Here is a 15,944-nt window from a genome sequence, read left to right as displayed (position 1 = left end):
CAGGCCCAATACCCCCCTGTGGCAGTGGCAGTGGGGGAAAGGGAGGAGTGGGCCCAGGCCTGATGTGGGAGAGGACCAGGCCCGAGGCTGGGGAGAAGCTGGACTGTGGCGGCAGGGGGAGCAGTGGACTCAATCTGACCCAACGGCAGTCAGGAGACAGGAGGAGCAGACTTGGGGCTGACGTGGGGGAGAGAGGCGGGGTGGAGGAGTGGGACCGGGCCTGAGGGAGGGAGGAGGCCTGCTCCTCCCTTCCCCCAGCTGCTGCCGTGTTGGACTAGCTTCTCTCCTGGTGTGGGCTCAGTCCTCCTTCCCCCACTCAGGCCCAATCCCACTCCTCCCCTACCCCCACCTGCCCCACGTCGCTCAGAGTCCATTCCTCCCATCCCCCCGCCACTGCTGAGTTGGCTTGGGCCTGCTGCTCCCCCTGCCACGGTGACCTGGCTTCTCCCCACCCTTGGGGCCCGCTCCTTCCCTTCCCCCACTGCTGCCACCACAGGGGGGAGCTGGCCTGACATGGGGAGGAGTGGGCCTCATCTTCTGCATCAGGCCCATTCCCACTCCTTCCCCATCCACGCCTCTCACCCCTGCATCAGCCCCTTTCCCATTCCCCTGCCACTGCTGGTTTCAGCCCAGGCCCACTCCTCCCCCTGCTGCGGTGGCCTGGCTATTCCTCCTGCTGCTGCTGCATTGGCCTCTACAGGCGGCAATAACAGAAGGGGGGAAGGGCAGGCTGGGGTCAGAGCCAGTGGCCTCGCCCCCCCCAGCATCCTGACCCCACTCCCCCCAGGCCGCCGTTCCCTGCAAGGAGTAAGGGAGAGGTGAGGCCAGCTCTGGTGGCCTCGCCCCACCACCGCTATACTCCATCGTCACCACCTACAAGGAGCCGAGGGTGGTGGGGTGAGGCCAGCACTGCTGGCCTTGCTCTTCCTGTTCTGTCTGCTCCATTGCCCCTGCCTCCAAGGAGTAGGTTCAGGGGGGCCAGGAGGATGTGCCCCCCATGTTGAAACCTATTTTTATTTTTTAAATCATTATCAGTATCTGCTACTTGGTTATGACTAAATCATCGTTTCTAGATCAAAGTGTTTCTTATTAGGCATGTCTACATGTTGCTGTATGGCAACACTGCTACAGCACCGTGCTTTTAGTACTTCCTTTTGGAAGTACTAAAGCACGGCACAGTATAGGCAGTTACTGCGCTGTGCACACAGCACATGGTTAGATTTCACTGCTATGTTGCCATAGCAGCATGCTATACTTGGGAAGTGCACCTCTACAGCAATGTAGCTGGCGATTGCATGTACACACATGTGGTCACTACACTGCTGTACCACACTGTAGGGTGATGTGTAGAAGCGCCCATTTTTTGTTAAAATAAGCATGAGACTGAGCAGCACTGCCAATGACAACATGAAATAATGTAAACATAAAAAACATTCCATGCAAAATTTTGAAATCCCAGCACGTGAAATTCTGAAAATAAATTTTTCCAAAACATTTTTTTTTGAATTCTGAAATTCCAATCCAGCTTGTGTTGACAGCTTTTTTTCCAGAAAAGAAAAAGATGGCAGATGGGATGGAGTGCACCCTCAGCAAGTTTGCAGAAGACACCAAACTGGGGGTGGTAATAGATATACCAGAGAGTAGGGCTAGGATTCAGGGAGACCTCAACAAATTGGAGGATTGGACCAAAAGAAATTTCCTGAGGTTCAATAAGAACGAGTGCAAAGTCCTGCACTTAGGATGAAACAATCTCTTGCATCAGTACAGGCTGGGGACTGACTGGCTAAGCAGAAGCTCTGCAGAAAAGGACCTAAGTATTATAGTGCACACTAAGCTGGATATGAGCCAACACTGTGCCCTTGTTTCAAAGAAGGCTAATGGCATACTGGTCTGAATTAGTAAGAGTGCTGTCAGCAGATCAAGGGAGGTGATTACTCCTTTCTTTTCAGGACTGGTGAGGCCACATTTTGTTTACTGTGTTCAGTTTTAGGCCCGCCACGAGCCAAGTGAGGGCAACAAACATGGTTGGGTCACATGACTTATGAGGAGAGGCTGAAGGAACTGGGCTTATTTAGTCTGGAGAAGAGAAGACTGAGAGGGGATTTAATATCAGCCTTCAATTACCTGAAGGGAAGTTCCAAAGAGGATGGAGCGAGACTGTTCTCAGCGGTGGCAGATGACAGAACAAGGAGCAGTGGACTCAAGTTGCAGCAAGGGAAGCTTAAGTTAGAAGTTAAAGAAAACTCTCCTTGGGCAGGTAATAAAACACTGGAACAAGTTACCCAGAGAGGCCATGAAGTCTCCATCCTTGGAGGTTTTTAAAACCCAGCTAGACGAAGTCTTGGCTGGGGTGATCCAGTTGGGGATGGTCCTGCATTGAGCAGCAGGTTGGACAAGATGACCTCCTAAGGTCCTGTCCAACTCTAATTTTCTATGAGTCTATGAAAGAACTAGATGGGACTGCATTTGCAAACTTTAAGCACTTCTCTTTGGACTTCTGGAAAAGGTGTTATACAATGTGACGTGCCAACTCCCCCTCTGAAAACAATAATCTGCAGGCCGCTTCAGAAGTACTCAGTTCACTATCCAGTAGTGATGCCCTATGTTTCTCCATTCAGTTCAGGGTTACTATCACAAAGCTTTCTGAGTAGCCCTAGGCTGGCCAGTTTGGTTGTACCAAAAAAATGCTGTGCTCAATTCAGATTACAAATACAAAGATACTTTTAGAAAATAATGCGATTAAGTGCCAAAAATTCCTGTTATGCAGACACCTATGTGCCACTTAGACAAATAAAGGTGAAACGGGATTTAAACTTTTGTCTTCATTAGATCATAGATGTGTCGATCTATACCAAAATTCACACTCCGGGTTTTCCATTTAGGCCATTATCAGTAACGAGACCTTTGAATGCTAAAACAGCTTTCATAGATGGCACTCATCATTATAGTATTTAAATGAGCCAAAAACATTATCATCCTTTCCAGAGTCTCTATAATTCTCCACTCCACTGGTATTCTGTATGGGTAATAATTAAACCAAGCCAACCTTGGGAGACTTGATGATTTTAGGAGACTTTCTAATTGTGCTACATGTAATCCTATGGAAATTGCAACAGAAAAGCATCCTTTTGGCAGTAGCTAGTGTTACATGTACTAAGCCAGTGGTACTTGATCTCTGGCCCGCAGGCCAAATGCACCTTGCAATTAATAAGGCCACCCTCCCCTGCTACCAAATTCCCAAATCTCAAACCCTGTTTGGCAGGTTGGCACTACGTCATGTCCCCTTTCCCCCCCATGAAGATGGACTGGGGCTGGTCCATGTCCCCTTCCCTCTCTGTAGCTGGACTGGGGCTGGGCCACAACCCCTTTACCCCTCTACCCTCCCACCCCGCTTGGATTGGGGTTGGGCAACATACCCTTCCCTTGTGGCTGGTTCAAGGCCAAACCATACCCCGGCCCCATAGATCCATATTGGAGCTGGGGTGAGCTCCCTCCCCTCTGTAGGGCCAGGCTGGGATCCCACTGTGACCACCCCTGGTGCCAGTTTGGGACCCCTGCGGACAGATCAGGTACTGCTCGTCTGGCCCAGCAGCCAAAAGTTTGAGCACCACTGTACCAAGTCATTTGGAGCTTTCAGGATTACAGAAAAGGTAAAACTATGTCCAAGGAGTGGGACTTTCTGTTATATTAACTGTGGATGGCTTCTTTTGAATCGACTCTGACTTCATCCTAATAATCTAGGGAAAAAAGAGACTCTGTGGCCCAATGAATTTTGTTGAAAAAGTAAATCCTTAGTTATATGGGATGTAGTAAGATTTTTGAGGGGAGTGAGGGGAACTGAAGTTTTGTTTAATGACAAGGTTTCAAGATTCATTATGATTATCTTATAAATTGTTCAAAATCCGTAAAAGATTAAAGCATTTCTGCTGATAATCTGACAAAACACTGAGGAAATAAAACAGCTTGGAATTCTGCTCTAATTATATAAATTCTCAATACCGTTCTCTGAAATCCCTGCCCCTCCAGCAGGCGATCCTCGATCTTGATGTACGACAGATGAACAGAATTTTCTGTCTGGTAATGCTGCCCCCTCATTCTGCTCTTTGCTGCTTCTAGAAGGAAGCTGGAGCTTCACGACCTCTGACCTGGAGAAGAAAGGCAAAATAAAGTGGACTCAGAAAACCAGAATAGTCTGGAGGAATGTGCACAGAAGAGGCTTCTTCACCCTATTAACAATTCTGCTCAAATAAAACGGTTCAGGGCTGCTTCTGAAGAACAGCAGCATCTGCCTTCAGTGCCTATTAAATGGAACCCTCAAGGGCAGTTTTAAATGGTCTTGGTAAGGATTAGAGGAAGGTGGATTTCAACTATTCTTAGATTTCGGTATTAATAATTAAACAAGCATTACTTATAACTTTTAGTTAAAATTCAAGACATCTGTAAAATTTATGTGGAAACAGTCTCCTCTGGCCATAAAATATTCCTTTTCTACTGACAATGATTTACTGTGGCTCATTTTCCAATATGAACCCCTAATTAGGGTGGCAAATCTTGCATCCAGACACTTAAACTGATGCTTAGGCTAATAAAAGTCAGTTTAACATAGTTCTGCACTATGATATTCAACCTATTATGCAGGACTGGAGTAAGGCCCTACAGGGAACTTAACACCATTAAAAGCTAAGTGGGGAGAACATTAAAAGTATCTATAGGCCTCAGCATAGGCCCATTGCACTGGGACAGAATAGGATGAAATGGGAATTCTAAAATGTGGGCAGTAACACCAGCATTCTTGTACACTTCACAGGTTCAGATCATTTATAAATATTGACTTATTGGTCCTCCTAATATCTCTAAAAGGTATTTACATTCATTTTGCAGATGAGGAAAATGAAGCAGAAAGATTAATTGCATCGTCTGAATACACACAGCAAATCTAACAGAGCCAGGATTAGAATTTAGTACACCTGATTCCTAATTTTGTGCTCAGCATTTATCTAGAACACAGGAAGATGCCTTACAGTTTGGTTTTTCAGGTAATAAAGATCAAGTGATGTTATCTGAGATGTCAAAAGAACAGAGCACTTGAACAGAATGATAAATTTAAATAGCAATGAGTCATAGTTTAGAAAGGACCTAATAAAGTAGCTGAACTGCTAACAATCTACTTTGGGATGAAATATTTTCCTGGAGGATGAAAGGAGAGCAGATATTGCTTTATCTATCTTTAAAGGCACTAAGGTGGACTTTACTTAATGTAAAATGTTTAAAAGTGAGCTTGAAAAAGCACCTGCAAAACACCTAGATGTTTAAACATAACAGTGTCTGACCAACATAGCTTTCACAAAAGAAAATCATGCTCCACTAATCTGTTTAATACTTTGAACAGGTCAAAAAGCAAAAGATAAAGGAAAACTAATTGTTATAATTTGCTTAGATATTCAGAACCCTTTGATGAAGTGAACTGCTGTCACAGAGTAGACATTAGCTAAAGATTAAGGCACTTCAGACAAAACTAGGCAAGTATGCAGATTCAGAAGAAATTAAATTCCCTGTTGACAAATTCAAGATAAATACACCCCAGAGGGAATATCTGAAGTGTCCATATATACTGCTCAGTTCCAAATTTCCACCAAGAAAAGCGACTAGTTGGGGGAGAATAGGAAAATGAAAACTACTCAATATGCAAAAGTGATCTCAAAAAGCAAACAAAATGTGATGATATGTAAAAAATAGGGTCCAAATACTGAAAGTATTGTGCAGTCTAGAATAAGCTGTGGTACACTTCCCATTCGAACAGTATGCTTAGTCTCCCCTCCCCCTCACATATCAAATATGATCAACCAGTATTAGCAATGGTCTGAGCAGAAACAACTAACAAGAGTGGGTATATAGAGTAGTCAGTAAATGAGGGCCATGAAAGAGGGATGCAGAATAACGAATAGCATAGGAAAGAAATTTGAGCATACCTCCTATCAATTTTAAAAAAAGAAAAGTACATTAAACAAAAACCAACAAAATGTAACATTGCTATTGTTTTAAGGGTTTTTTTCCTAATATGGTGTACAATTAACACCATGGGGGGGACCAGTGGGGAATGGGAGAGACCCTGTTCACCCATGCACCTCCCGGAGTAACAGGAATAACGGTCATAAGTTGTTAGAGAGTAGGTTCAGACTAGACATTAGAAGGCACTATTTCACAATCAGGGTGGCTAGGATCTGGAACCAACTTCCAAGGGAAGTGGTGCTGGCTCCTACCTTGGGGGTCTTTAAGAAGAGGCTTGACAATTACCTAGCTGGGGTCGTATGAGCCCAGTATTCTCTCCTGCCCAGGGCAGGGGGTCAGCGTTGATGATCTACTTAGGTCTCTTCCAACCTACATCTATGAATCTATGAATCTAACCTGTGGAACTCACTGCCATGAGACATTACTGAGACCAAGAGCAAAGTACAATTTAAAAAATGAATGACAGATTTATTGCATAATTAAATACCCACAACTACACTAGCTAGTTTAAAGATGATCATGTAAAAACTAGTGTAAGTAGGTTCTGTGTTCCAGGAATTACATGTCCTCTCACCCAAACTGTAATTGGGTTTGAACAGCTTTTTTACTGTAGTTTTTAAAAATCTTACAACATCACTATTTTTCACCAGGATCCTTTCTAACTTAAACCATTAAGAGATGATACACAGTTCAGATTTTTTTTAAAATTATGCATGAAAGAAAATCAAATCCCAGTTTTACTTAATAAATATCTCTTTCTCCAAATTACTTTGCAGATTAGTTTTTGTTCCATAGAGATTTGGAATATTCCTTATACTTAAAATACTCTTAAATATCAATGAAAAGAAAATAAGTAAAATACTAAGAAAATTGATCTTACTGAAAAAAAAGTTATGCAACACAAACTTTTTGTACAAGCCTCCCAAACACTTGCCATACAACCACTCCAAATGTTAGAAACCGCCCCCCATATATAGTAATACAAAGGCTGGTGCCAAGTAAAAAAAGATAAGTATCATGGAGAGCTTTTGTTTAAGCTAACACAGCTGCTGTCAGTTCTTAAGGAACTATACCAGTGCTGGCTCCGTGGGTGTGCACCAGACAACTAGATTAAATAATGGCCTTCTTGTTCAATTTGGAGAGATCTGAAAGGGAAATTAGTTAAACCATGCTTGGGGATAATTTTCATACTTCCAAGATTAGCGTTGGCTGTATAAAAACTGATATTTATGATTTATAGTACTCCTTAGCCTAGCAACAATTAGCTTCCCTCTGAAAGTGAAGGGGCATGGTATCTTCAGCCTGGGGTTTGCTGTTCATTTAGTTGAGACTTTTTTTAAACAAATCACAGTAAAAGTTGCCTTACTTAAAAGAAATACTATCAGGTAAGATAGGATATGTGAATGCCAGTTTGTGATACAGTTTTCAGGTAAAGCATAAACAAGTTTCATATTCATTTTCAAATGTTTTTCATAACATTTAAATGAACAGACAACACCAAAGACATTGCTCAGAGATTTCTATTGGTTTGTCTCCCCACACACTCAAAAATAAATACATTCTCCACATCACTGAAACACAACCAGAATTAGAAATTGGAAAGGCTACTCCCTAACCCAGTGGTGCCTAACCTTCCCACTCATGGGCCGGATGAATGGTGCCAGGTCCATCTGCAGGCCAGATTGGCTGTGGGCCCAATCTAATGTGCAGCGCTAGCCCAGCTAAGGCCAGTGAAGCTGTGTGGGGCTGTAGCCTGATGGCCTACTTGGGGCCAATGCAGAAATGGCCTACTTGGGGCCAATGCAACTGCACAGGAACAGCCCAGCCTGGCCATCCTACAAAGCTGCACTGTGCCCAGCTGGGCCCTTCATAGCTGTATCAGGCCCTGGTCAGGCTGCTTCCTTGAAGCTATATTGAGCTGCAGCCCCTTGTAGCTGCACCAGGTCCTGGCCAGGCAATTTCTATGTGACTGCATCAGGCTCTGGCTCAATCCAGCCATGGAGGAACAGGGCCTGGCTCCCCCTCCCCCCACACAGGGCCAGCAGGGCCTGATGCCGCTGTAGGGGGCCTGGCATTCTGGGGAAAAGGGATCAGTGGCAGTGTTAATTGTCACTGCTCCCCCAGCCCAGAATTTCCAGATACATGGGGAGACATGTGGACAGGATTATGTGACTCAGCAGGCCAGATCTAGCCAGTGGGCTTGGGGGTGTAGCACCCCTGCTCTAACAGAGGAATCAGTAATATCTGTAATTAAACCCAGTGTTATCCACTGCAGTCCTGACTACTATAAGGAGAAATGTTCTTGCAAAACGCCTAGATTTTCAGTAGTGACTAGTGACATTATGTGCTTCAGTTTTTGGGCGTCCAATCAGAAACCTTAAAGGGGCATAGATTTTAGGAAAGTGCTGAGCAGCAAGCCTCTGAAATCACCTCTGCAACCAGCTTGCAGTCCCACTTTGGTCCCACCTGCATCAAACAACCTCAATGATTACATTTATCTGGTTATAACACTTTAAAACAGTTTCCCCCGGATAGCCCAGGCTGATTTCCCTGTGGTCACATTCCTCTTCCCATAACAATAAATGGCAGTACAGCTTTAACTATGATCCACCACTAGGTGGCAGAGGTGAGAGTTCTGCTGCTCCAGGGAAGGTGGACTCTTTACTCTTTCTTGGTAACTCAGCAAAAAACCAAGTCTCTGATCAGCCACTGCAGGTAACAGGCTTCTTTTCTTTAGTTTCCTTCTGAAAAATCCACCTCCTGCAAACACTAGGGGCTAAGTGTCCCCTCACACACGCATGCAGATTTGGGATTCTCATAGCCCACTCCCTCTCTGGGCTGTCTCTCTCCCCCAACACCTCCACATGCAGACAGGGAATTTCCCCTGCAGGTCTCTGTCCCTGCAGTACAAGCCTTTCCAGCCCAAACAGAAGACTTCCCTCTACAGGTCCCTGACCAGGTAGCTTCTCCCAGCTCCCAGCTAGCTTACCAACCCCTCCCCACTCTTTTGCTGCATATCTGTGTACTGTGTCGCATAGCTCCGACCCTGGGCGGGGAGGAAAGAGCTTCTCCTGGGATGACTCAGGCTCTCTTCTGTCCTGAAGTCTGCTCACCACCAAGCCTCAGCTCTATTCCCTCTGACTTGGGGGAAGGAGGGGCTGAGTTCCTGCCCTTCTCTCTAGGCTGCTGCTTCTCTCCAGCTGCTTTTCCCTCCCTCAGCTTTTATGGCTCCATAGCAGCCAATCAGAGTCTGGGGTTTGCAGTGGCGGGGTTCTGGTTACAGTTCAAATCCTCCAGTAAAAAGTATGTGTTGTGCACAGTTTGGAAAAGCTATTGTACCCTCTGCAAACTTTTTGCCACCTTTCTTGCAAAGTTCTTAGGCAAAGCTCATCCTCTCAGCTTGCAGTCAAGCAAGCCTTTGCAGCTGTTAGAGAAATATGCTGTTATTTTTGTTTGTAGCAGTACTGTTATTAGGTTGTTTATTTTTTAGAGATGGCACCTCCTCCACAACCTTAATTTTATGCAACACTCCTCTAAACACCTCCTACTGAAACATCAGTGGCAGTCAGCACTACTTATGAGCAGGGTTACTGGTTTTCTTTGATAAAAAAAAAATCACAAATTCTCCGAGGAAAAATTGCAAATTCTCTGACAACCCCCCCCCAAATCTGTTATTAAAATTAAAAGCCCACTACAGCCCCCCCCCAGCCCTGCTGGTGCCCCTCACTGCCCCCACAACAGTGACCCGTATCTCTTGCACCCACAGCCCCTGCCCCCCAGCCCTGCCAGAGAGGGCCCCCAGCTCCCAGGGTCATGGAGCCAGGGACCCAAGTCTGGAACTCCCTGTCCCCCACAGCAGGCAGCTGTAGCAGAAGCAGCATGGGGCTGGCTGGGCATTTCCCACCCTGTTTGCAAACTGCTTTTGCAGGCTGGAGCTCAACCAGACTGCAGAGCTGTTTGCAAAAGCTGGAAATCCACAGGTTTCTCTGGTAAAAGGAGAAATCCACATTTTCTCTGATAAAAAGGGGAAATCTGTGGTTTTCTCTGTTTTTCCGTGGGACACAGAAAACCTGGATCCCTGCTTATGAGACTGTTTGCAGGACAGGGTCCTTAGTTTGGAAAGGCTGCAAAATTTGGGGTGTGCTAGGTTTCAGATTCCTGGGTTTTAGAAGGGCTGCTGATATACCTCTGTACAGTCACTCATGGAACAGAATCCTCTTTCACTTTACACACTCAAACTGGCACCAATGTACCAATGATCCTGTTTCACTGGTAGTGTGGGCATGCAAGCATCCACATGGCTACTGAGGATGCATAGTAGGCTGTGTTCTAGCTGTGCTCTTGCTGCATACACACGTACCTGTGCAAACATAAGTTTCAAAATTGTTGCCAGGCAAAAACCATTGACTTGCAGGTGTTAGACACTGGAAGAGAGGGGGAAGGTCTTTCACATTTTAGCCAAATGGTTAAGGTAGCCACTGCTAAGGCAGCAGGAGACCCACATTTCAGGACCCCTTCCCGCAAAAGGGGCTTGAATCTGTCTCTCTGACATCCAACCACAGTAAGATAGATGTTAATCAGACTTCCTCTTGAAGATGGCCCTCTACGCGGTCAAGAGAGGAAAGGTCAGGAGGCAAAGTAAAAGCAGGAGGGTATGTGGCTCTGTGAGATGGCTGCTGCTACTTTGGAAGGAAATGCGTTCTGGACTCTAGCCTCTAGTCTTGCTCCCAATAGAGCAGAAACATCTTTTTCCTTCTCCATTTTGATCACTGATTTTAGTCAATGACTATAAAATTCAGCTGTCCTCCATTTTGGAGTGTGACGCAGCTAAAGGTGCAAGTTCTGTATTACTTTCTCCATCACATTTTGACTCTAAAGTAGGAGGAAGGCAAGCAAGGAGGGAGTTCCCAATCAGAGGTGTTCCTCGTGCTTCTTAATTTACATAGATGGAATACACAGCAGCTGCCCCAATTTCAGCATTTCACTTTGACATAGTGCAGATTAGCTAGGGGCACACGCACGACAACGCTCATCAGTAGCACCATAACCAGGGAACCGGGTTTTCAGTTTTCCATAGAAAACCAGAGAAAAATATGGATTTCCCCCTTTACCAAAGGCAAACAGAGATTTCTCATTTTAACAGAGAAACCTGTGGATTTTGCAGTTTTGCAACAAGCTCTCTGCAGGGTGGGTGTGGGGCTGACTCCCTGCCACTGCATGCAGTCCCAGGGGGCAGGGGAGACCCGTGTCCTCAGACCTATGTGCAGGGTGCGTGGGGCTCATAGCAATAAAGAGTTCCCCGCATGGCCCCACTGTTCCCTGCAGCACCAGTTCGCACATGGTGAACTGCGGAGGCCCTGGGGGAAGGCAGAAGGCAGGAGTCTGAGCCCACACTGGGCAGCCTGCACCCACCTTGTGCACAGATCTGGGGGCCACTGGTCCCCGCTACACCCCTTGGGAGTACACACAGCAGTGGGGAGCTGCCCCCCCACCCTCCAAGCCTGCAGCAGGCAGCCGAGGGGAGCCAGGCTCCGCACTCTGCTGCAGCAGCCACCACCCTCCTGCCAGGGGCAGGGGGTTACAGACCTGGCTGTCTGGCCCCATAGCCCTGGCAGCTGGAGGCCCCCTCAGCCAGGACTGGAGAGGGGGCAGGAGGCTGTGGGTGGGGAGCAAGGGAGCACCAGCAGGGCTGAAGGGGTTGTGGGGTGAAGTGTGGGTACAAGCAGGGCCAGGGGGCTGTGGGGTGGGAGTGAGGGGCACCAGCAGGACTGGGGTGACTGTGGGAGGGGAGTCACAAATTTTGGGGGTTTTATCAGAGAATTTGTAATTTTTTTTTTAATCAGGGAAAATCAGGATCCCTGATCATAATGAGTACTGCCTCCAAGGAAGTGTACCGTAATGAACCTCTTTACAGATTTTTAATCAGCAATATTTCATACAAAAATCCATCCACCAACTGGAGCTGCAGAAGTGACCAACTTACAAGTAACACAAAGCAGACTAATCACTGCTGCCATGGTAAATTCTCACAGGAGGAATTTTTGCTCCTTTTTAAATGCAGGTTCAATATTTCTTCATTAGTATTCATAAAACATCTAACAGGTCTTCATAAATAGGGGAAAGAGTGAATAAACAGCACATTTGTGTAGGGCAAAGATCATAGGGGAAAGTGTCTCTGAAGATGCCTGGGAAGAGTTTGTGTACCATGTAGCACAGTAAGGTTTCCATAGTAACACTGAAAGAGTCTACATTCATTTTAAGGTCTTTGTAGTGAGGATAATGGGCAGCCCAAGAGAGGGAAAATCTAGGACCAGAGAGCTTGCAAAGTGCTGGACTTCAATTAATGTCCATGACTAATTGGCTTTTAATTAATGCTTCTGACATTGTTATTTCACATTTCTAATTGCAGCACAAAGCACCTGTTCTGCCACAGAACAAACTAAACTTCATTTTTTCCGCATCTAATCAAAGCGTTGCTCTAGGAAAATATTAGGCATTATACTCATATTAACTACTCCAGTTCAGATACTTAAAACAAATCGCCTAAAAGAACTCATGTTTATAATATGTCTGTACTTTTTATGTATGTGTGTATGTGTAAAAGAACTATATATATTTATTTCAGGGATGGGCAAAAGAGAGGATGTTTCACAAAGTTAAAATTAGATGTGGTTTGCCCATTTCAAACAAATGCTCCAAGTTCAGAGCATTTCAAATAATGGTTTAGTCTTTGCCTGTCTCTAGTTGGAAACTGCAAGTTTTAGAAGATTCAATTATCATCAGATTATGTTTATAGATTCTTTACAAATATCAATCTGTTTAAATAACACAGTTTAATGGCACATTGTGTGGTCTGTTTTGATTCTCTTTTCGCTCTCTCATGCACTTCAAAGCCCCTTGAGGTTGTGTACCTCTCTTCAGAAGAAACAGTATGAATGTACTTCCCACAGCCCATCACACTTGTCCAATGACAGTCCAAGGGAGTTCCCTCAGCGTGTCCCCATGCTCATCAAAATCCTAGCCTCACGCTCCTCCCACCCTTAAAATCCAGAAATGACCACATATTTTCTTGAAATTCCTTTTCACATTCCTCCTCAAAAAATAAAATCCGAGTTTTTTACGCTAAGGCTTAGTTTGTGTTAGAGCCAAGTTTTATATAATTGAAAGTGGTTTTTACAGCTGTGTCTTATGCTGCCACCTCTAGCTGTAGCAGATGTAATGATAGTGACCAAAGGACCTAGAGTTATAATCAAAAGAATAAAATCACAGGAAGAGGAGAACAGTTGCATGGTTCAATAAGGGCTACAGTGCTGAAGTGTTTTCTACAATCTTCTGTTTGCTTTAATTTTATTGCTAGAAGCTCTAGCTCATGAGGAGAATGACTTTCCTGACTGCAGCTTCTTTTCTGTTGACTCATCCCACCTGTCCGCATGTGCGGTCAGAACGGACAACTACGTTCTCTGCTGTTGCCACACATAGGCAGTTAATGATGCTTTTCCATCACATAGGTGCCTTCACATGAAGAGTTCAAAGCATCTTCATATGATCAAAATGCCAACCTTTGTACAGATGAGAGCCTTCCTGTTTCATGTCCTAGCACAACAAGGTATTTAGCAGAATTCACAGATTTCATTGGAATCTGACAGGCTACACCATGAGCGGTTCTGCTTTGGCCTCAAACTTATTACCTCTGGTCATACTATGCACCTTAGCAGCTGTGCTACCTCATCCCCCACAGATGAGGTAAAAGAAACACAGAGGGAGACGTGACTTGCTCAGGTCACATAGAAAGTTATGGCTAGAACTCAGGCCCGATTCAAAGTTTCCTGTTTTGACCAGTAGACAAAATAGCTCCCTAGACACTCAGGAAAGTGGCAATAGCTGATCTGGCAGAGTTCACTCTTCACCTGCATCCGTGAGGAGGAAAGAGAAAGGCCCCTCTGACTGCAACCAACCACAGTTTTGCAGTGCAGACTATACCATTCCAGTCTTCCTCAAGCAAGAAATCTACAGGGACAAGACAGAGACTGGTTAGAGAGGAAAGGGTAAAAGTTGTTAGGTTTGGAAGAATATGTAGCAGTGTCTATTATGGCAAGAATACACTCCTCAAAGTGTGAAATGCAGACACTGAAAAACATTACTAAAGTAGCAAAACCAGGCACTCAAAACATATGAAATGATAAAGTAAAGTTTCCTGTGCAAATGACCCTTTGGGTCATGAAACAGTCTTTAATTATACAATCACGGGCAATTTTTCTAAATGCACTCCCACCCCATGCACTGCACTGGATAGATTTGCTCTGGCGATGAATCAAGACTGTTACAAAGGCTGCTGCTGGTAGGCTCCCTGCCTCATCTACTGCAGAAGTGAGGAGAAGATATTGAACAAGGCAAGGGATTGTAGGAAAGAACGAACTGTATCACAGTTAGGGCAGGTGAATGTTGCCATGGAGAACTGGATTTTACCTCTGCTTCTGCCACACAATTCCATTGTGATGCTGTAGAAGGTACTTAAAACAAACTCTTTACACATGGCCATTAATTCTGTGCTCCTCATTTATGGGTGTCCAGTCTAAGACACTCTGGAATCTAGGAAGTCTGACTTCAATGGGAACTGTGCTTTCAACGTATGAAATGTTACCTAATTCTAAGTGCTCCAAAAAAAACAGGTTCCACATGTCCCAAATTGGGTATATGAAATTACCAGAAGTTTAAAATGCTACTCCCTCTATGGCTGTGAAACTGCCACTATAGTGAACATCAAAGAAAAAACCCATGAGAAAATTAACCCTGCTTTCAGAGCAGGAATTTAAAAGTGAGCAGTGGGGGCCAGGGACCACTTTTAACCAATATATGAAATACTGAATAGCAGCTGACTTAAATGTGTCCTGTCCATTCTCTGTATTCAATGAAGCAGGGGGGTCATTAATTCTATGTGACCTTATGTGGCCCTAAAATATGTGTGTCATGGGGCAGGGCCCAGGAGTGGCCGTGATCTCTCCTGTGCCCCTACCGTGCCAAGTTGCTCTTCTAGCACCCTCATCTCGCCCGCCACGTCTTTGCTGTTTAGACAATATTAATGGGAGGCTGCCTTTCCTGGGCTTCTCGGACCCAGTGCTCTTGCCCTCTATGGATATCTCTTGGTGCACCCCCCCCAAGGCGTCGTATGGCTCCTTCCGCCCCCAATACCACGCCCAAGCCTCGCCGGTGTTCTGGACATTCTCGTGTCTCTATTTACACGCCCTCTCCGGGGCCTCTCAACGTGTCCGCGCCCTCTCCGGGCCTTTACCCACACACCCTGCCCTCTCCAGGCTCTCACTCACGTGCCCTGCCCTTCCAGGCTCTTTAGACTTGCCCTCGTCCCTTCCAGGGGCTTCCCACTCAATTCGCCCTTGTCTGGGGCCTCTCCCGTATCCTCATCTTCACCAGACGCTCTAATCTTATGCTTGCCCTTTCCAGGGCCTCTCCAGTATAAGCGCCCTCTCCAGCTTCTAATCGCGCGCTCAGCCCTCTCCGGCTTCTATTCTATACGCGCCTCGTCTCCGCTGGGCCCCTATCTGCACGTCCGCCCCTCTCCAGGCTTGTTCTCGCGCGCCTGCCCCTCTCCAGGACTTTTACCGCGCGCTCGCCCTTCTCCAGGACTTTGTGCCGGTAGGGTGCCAATCACTCACTCTGGAGCCTCCTATTCTAATCTGCTCTCCCTGGGGCTTCCTCTTCCTGTGTGCCTGCCCACTCTGGGCCTTGTCTCGCACTTCTCGCCCCTCGCCCTCTCTGGGGCCTGTGCTGCGCTTCTCGCGCTCCCCGCCCTCTCTGGGGCCTACGCTGCGCTTCTCGCACTCCCCGGGGTCATGACACCCCACAACATCGCGCCTCTCTCCAGCGCTCACCCGCAGTGCCAGCTCCAGCACCAATTGTTGTGCCCCCCCAGGACACCC

General features: G+C 46.0%; 1 protein-coding gene across 1 annotated transcript in view; it reads right to left on the bottom strand.

The window, feature by feature from the left end:
- Window positions 1-15,944, bottom strand: part of EFCC1 (EF-hand and coiled-coil domain containing 1) — a 116,844-nt gene that overhangs the window by 26,861 nt on the left and 74,039 nt on the right. The window contains exon 4 of the mRNA XM_019536969.1: window positions 4,000-4,145. Coding sequence (XP_019392514.1) covers window positions 4,000-4,145 — 146 coding nt within the window. The remainder of the gene's footprint in view (window positions 1-3,999; window positions 4,146-15,944) is intronic.

Source organism: Crocodylus porosus, unplaced genomic scaffold (genome assembly GCF_001723895.1).
Source record: "Crocodylus porosus isolate Cpor-Errol unplaced genomic scaffold, CroPor_comp1, whole genome shotgun sequence".
NCBI classification, from domain to species: domain Eukaryota; kingdom Metazoa; phylum Chordata; order Crocodylia; family Crocodylidae; genus Crocodylus; species Crocodylus porosus.
The sequence above is the reverse complement of the archived record's forward strand: the minus strand, read 5'-3'. Positions and strand labels throughout refer to the sequence as shown.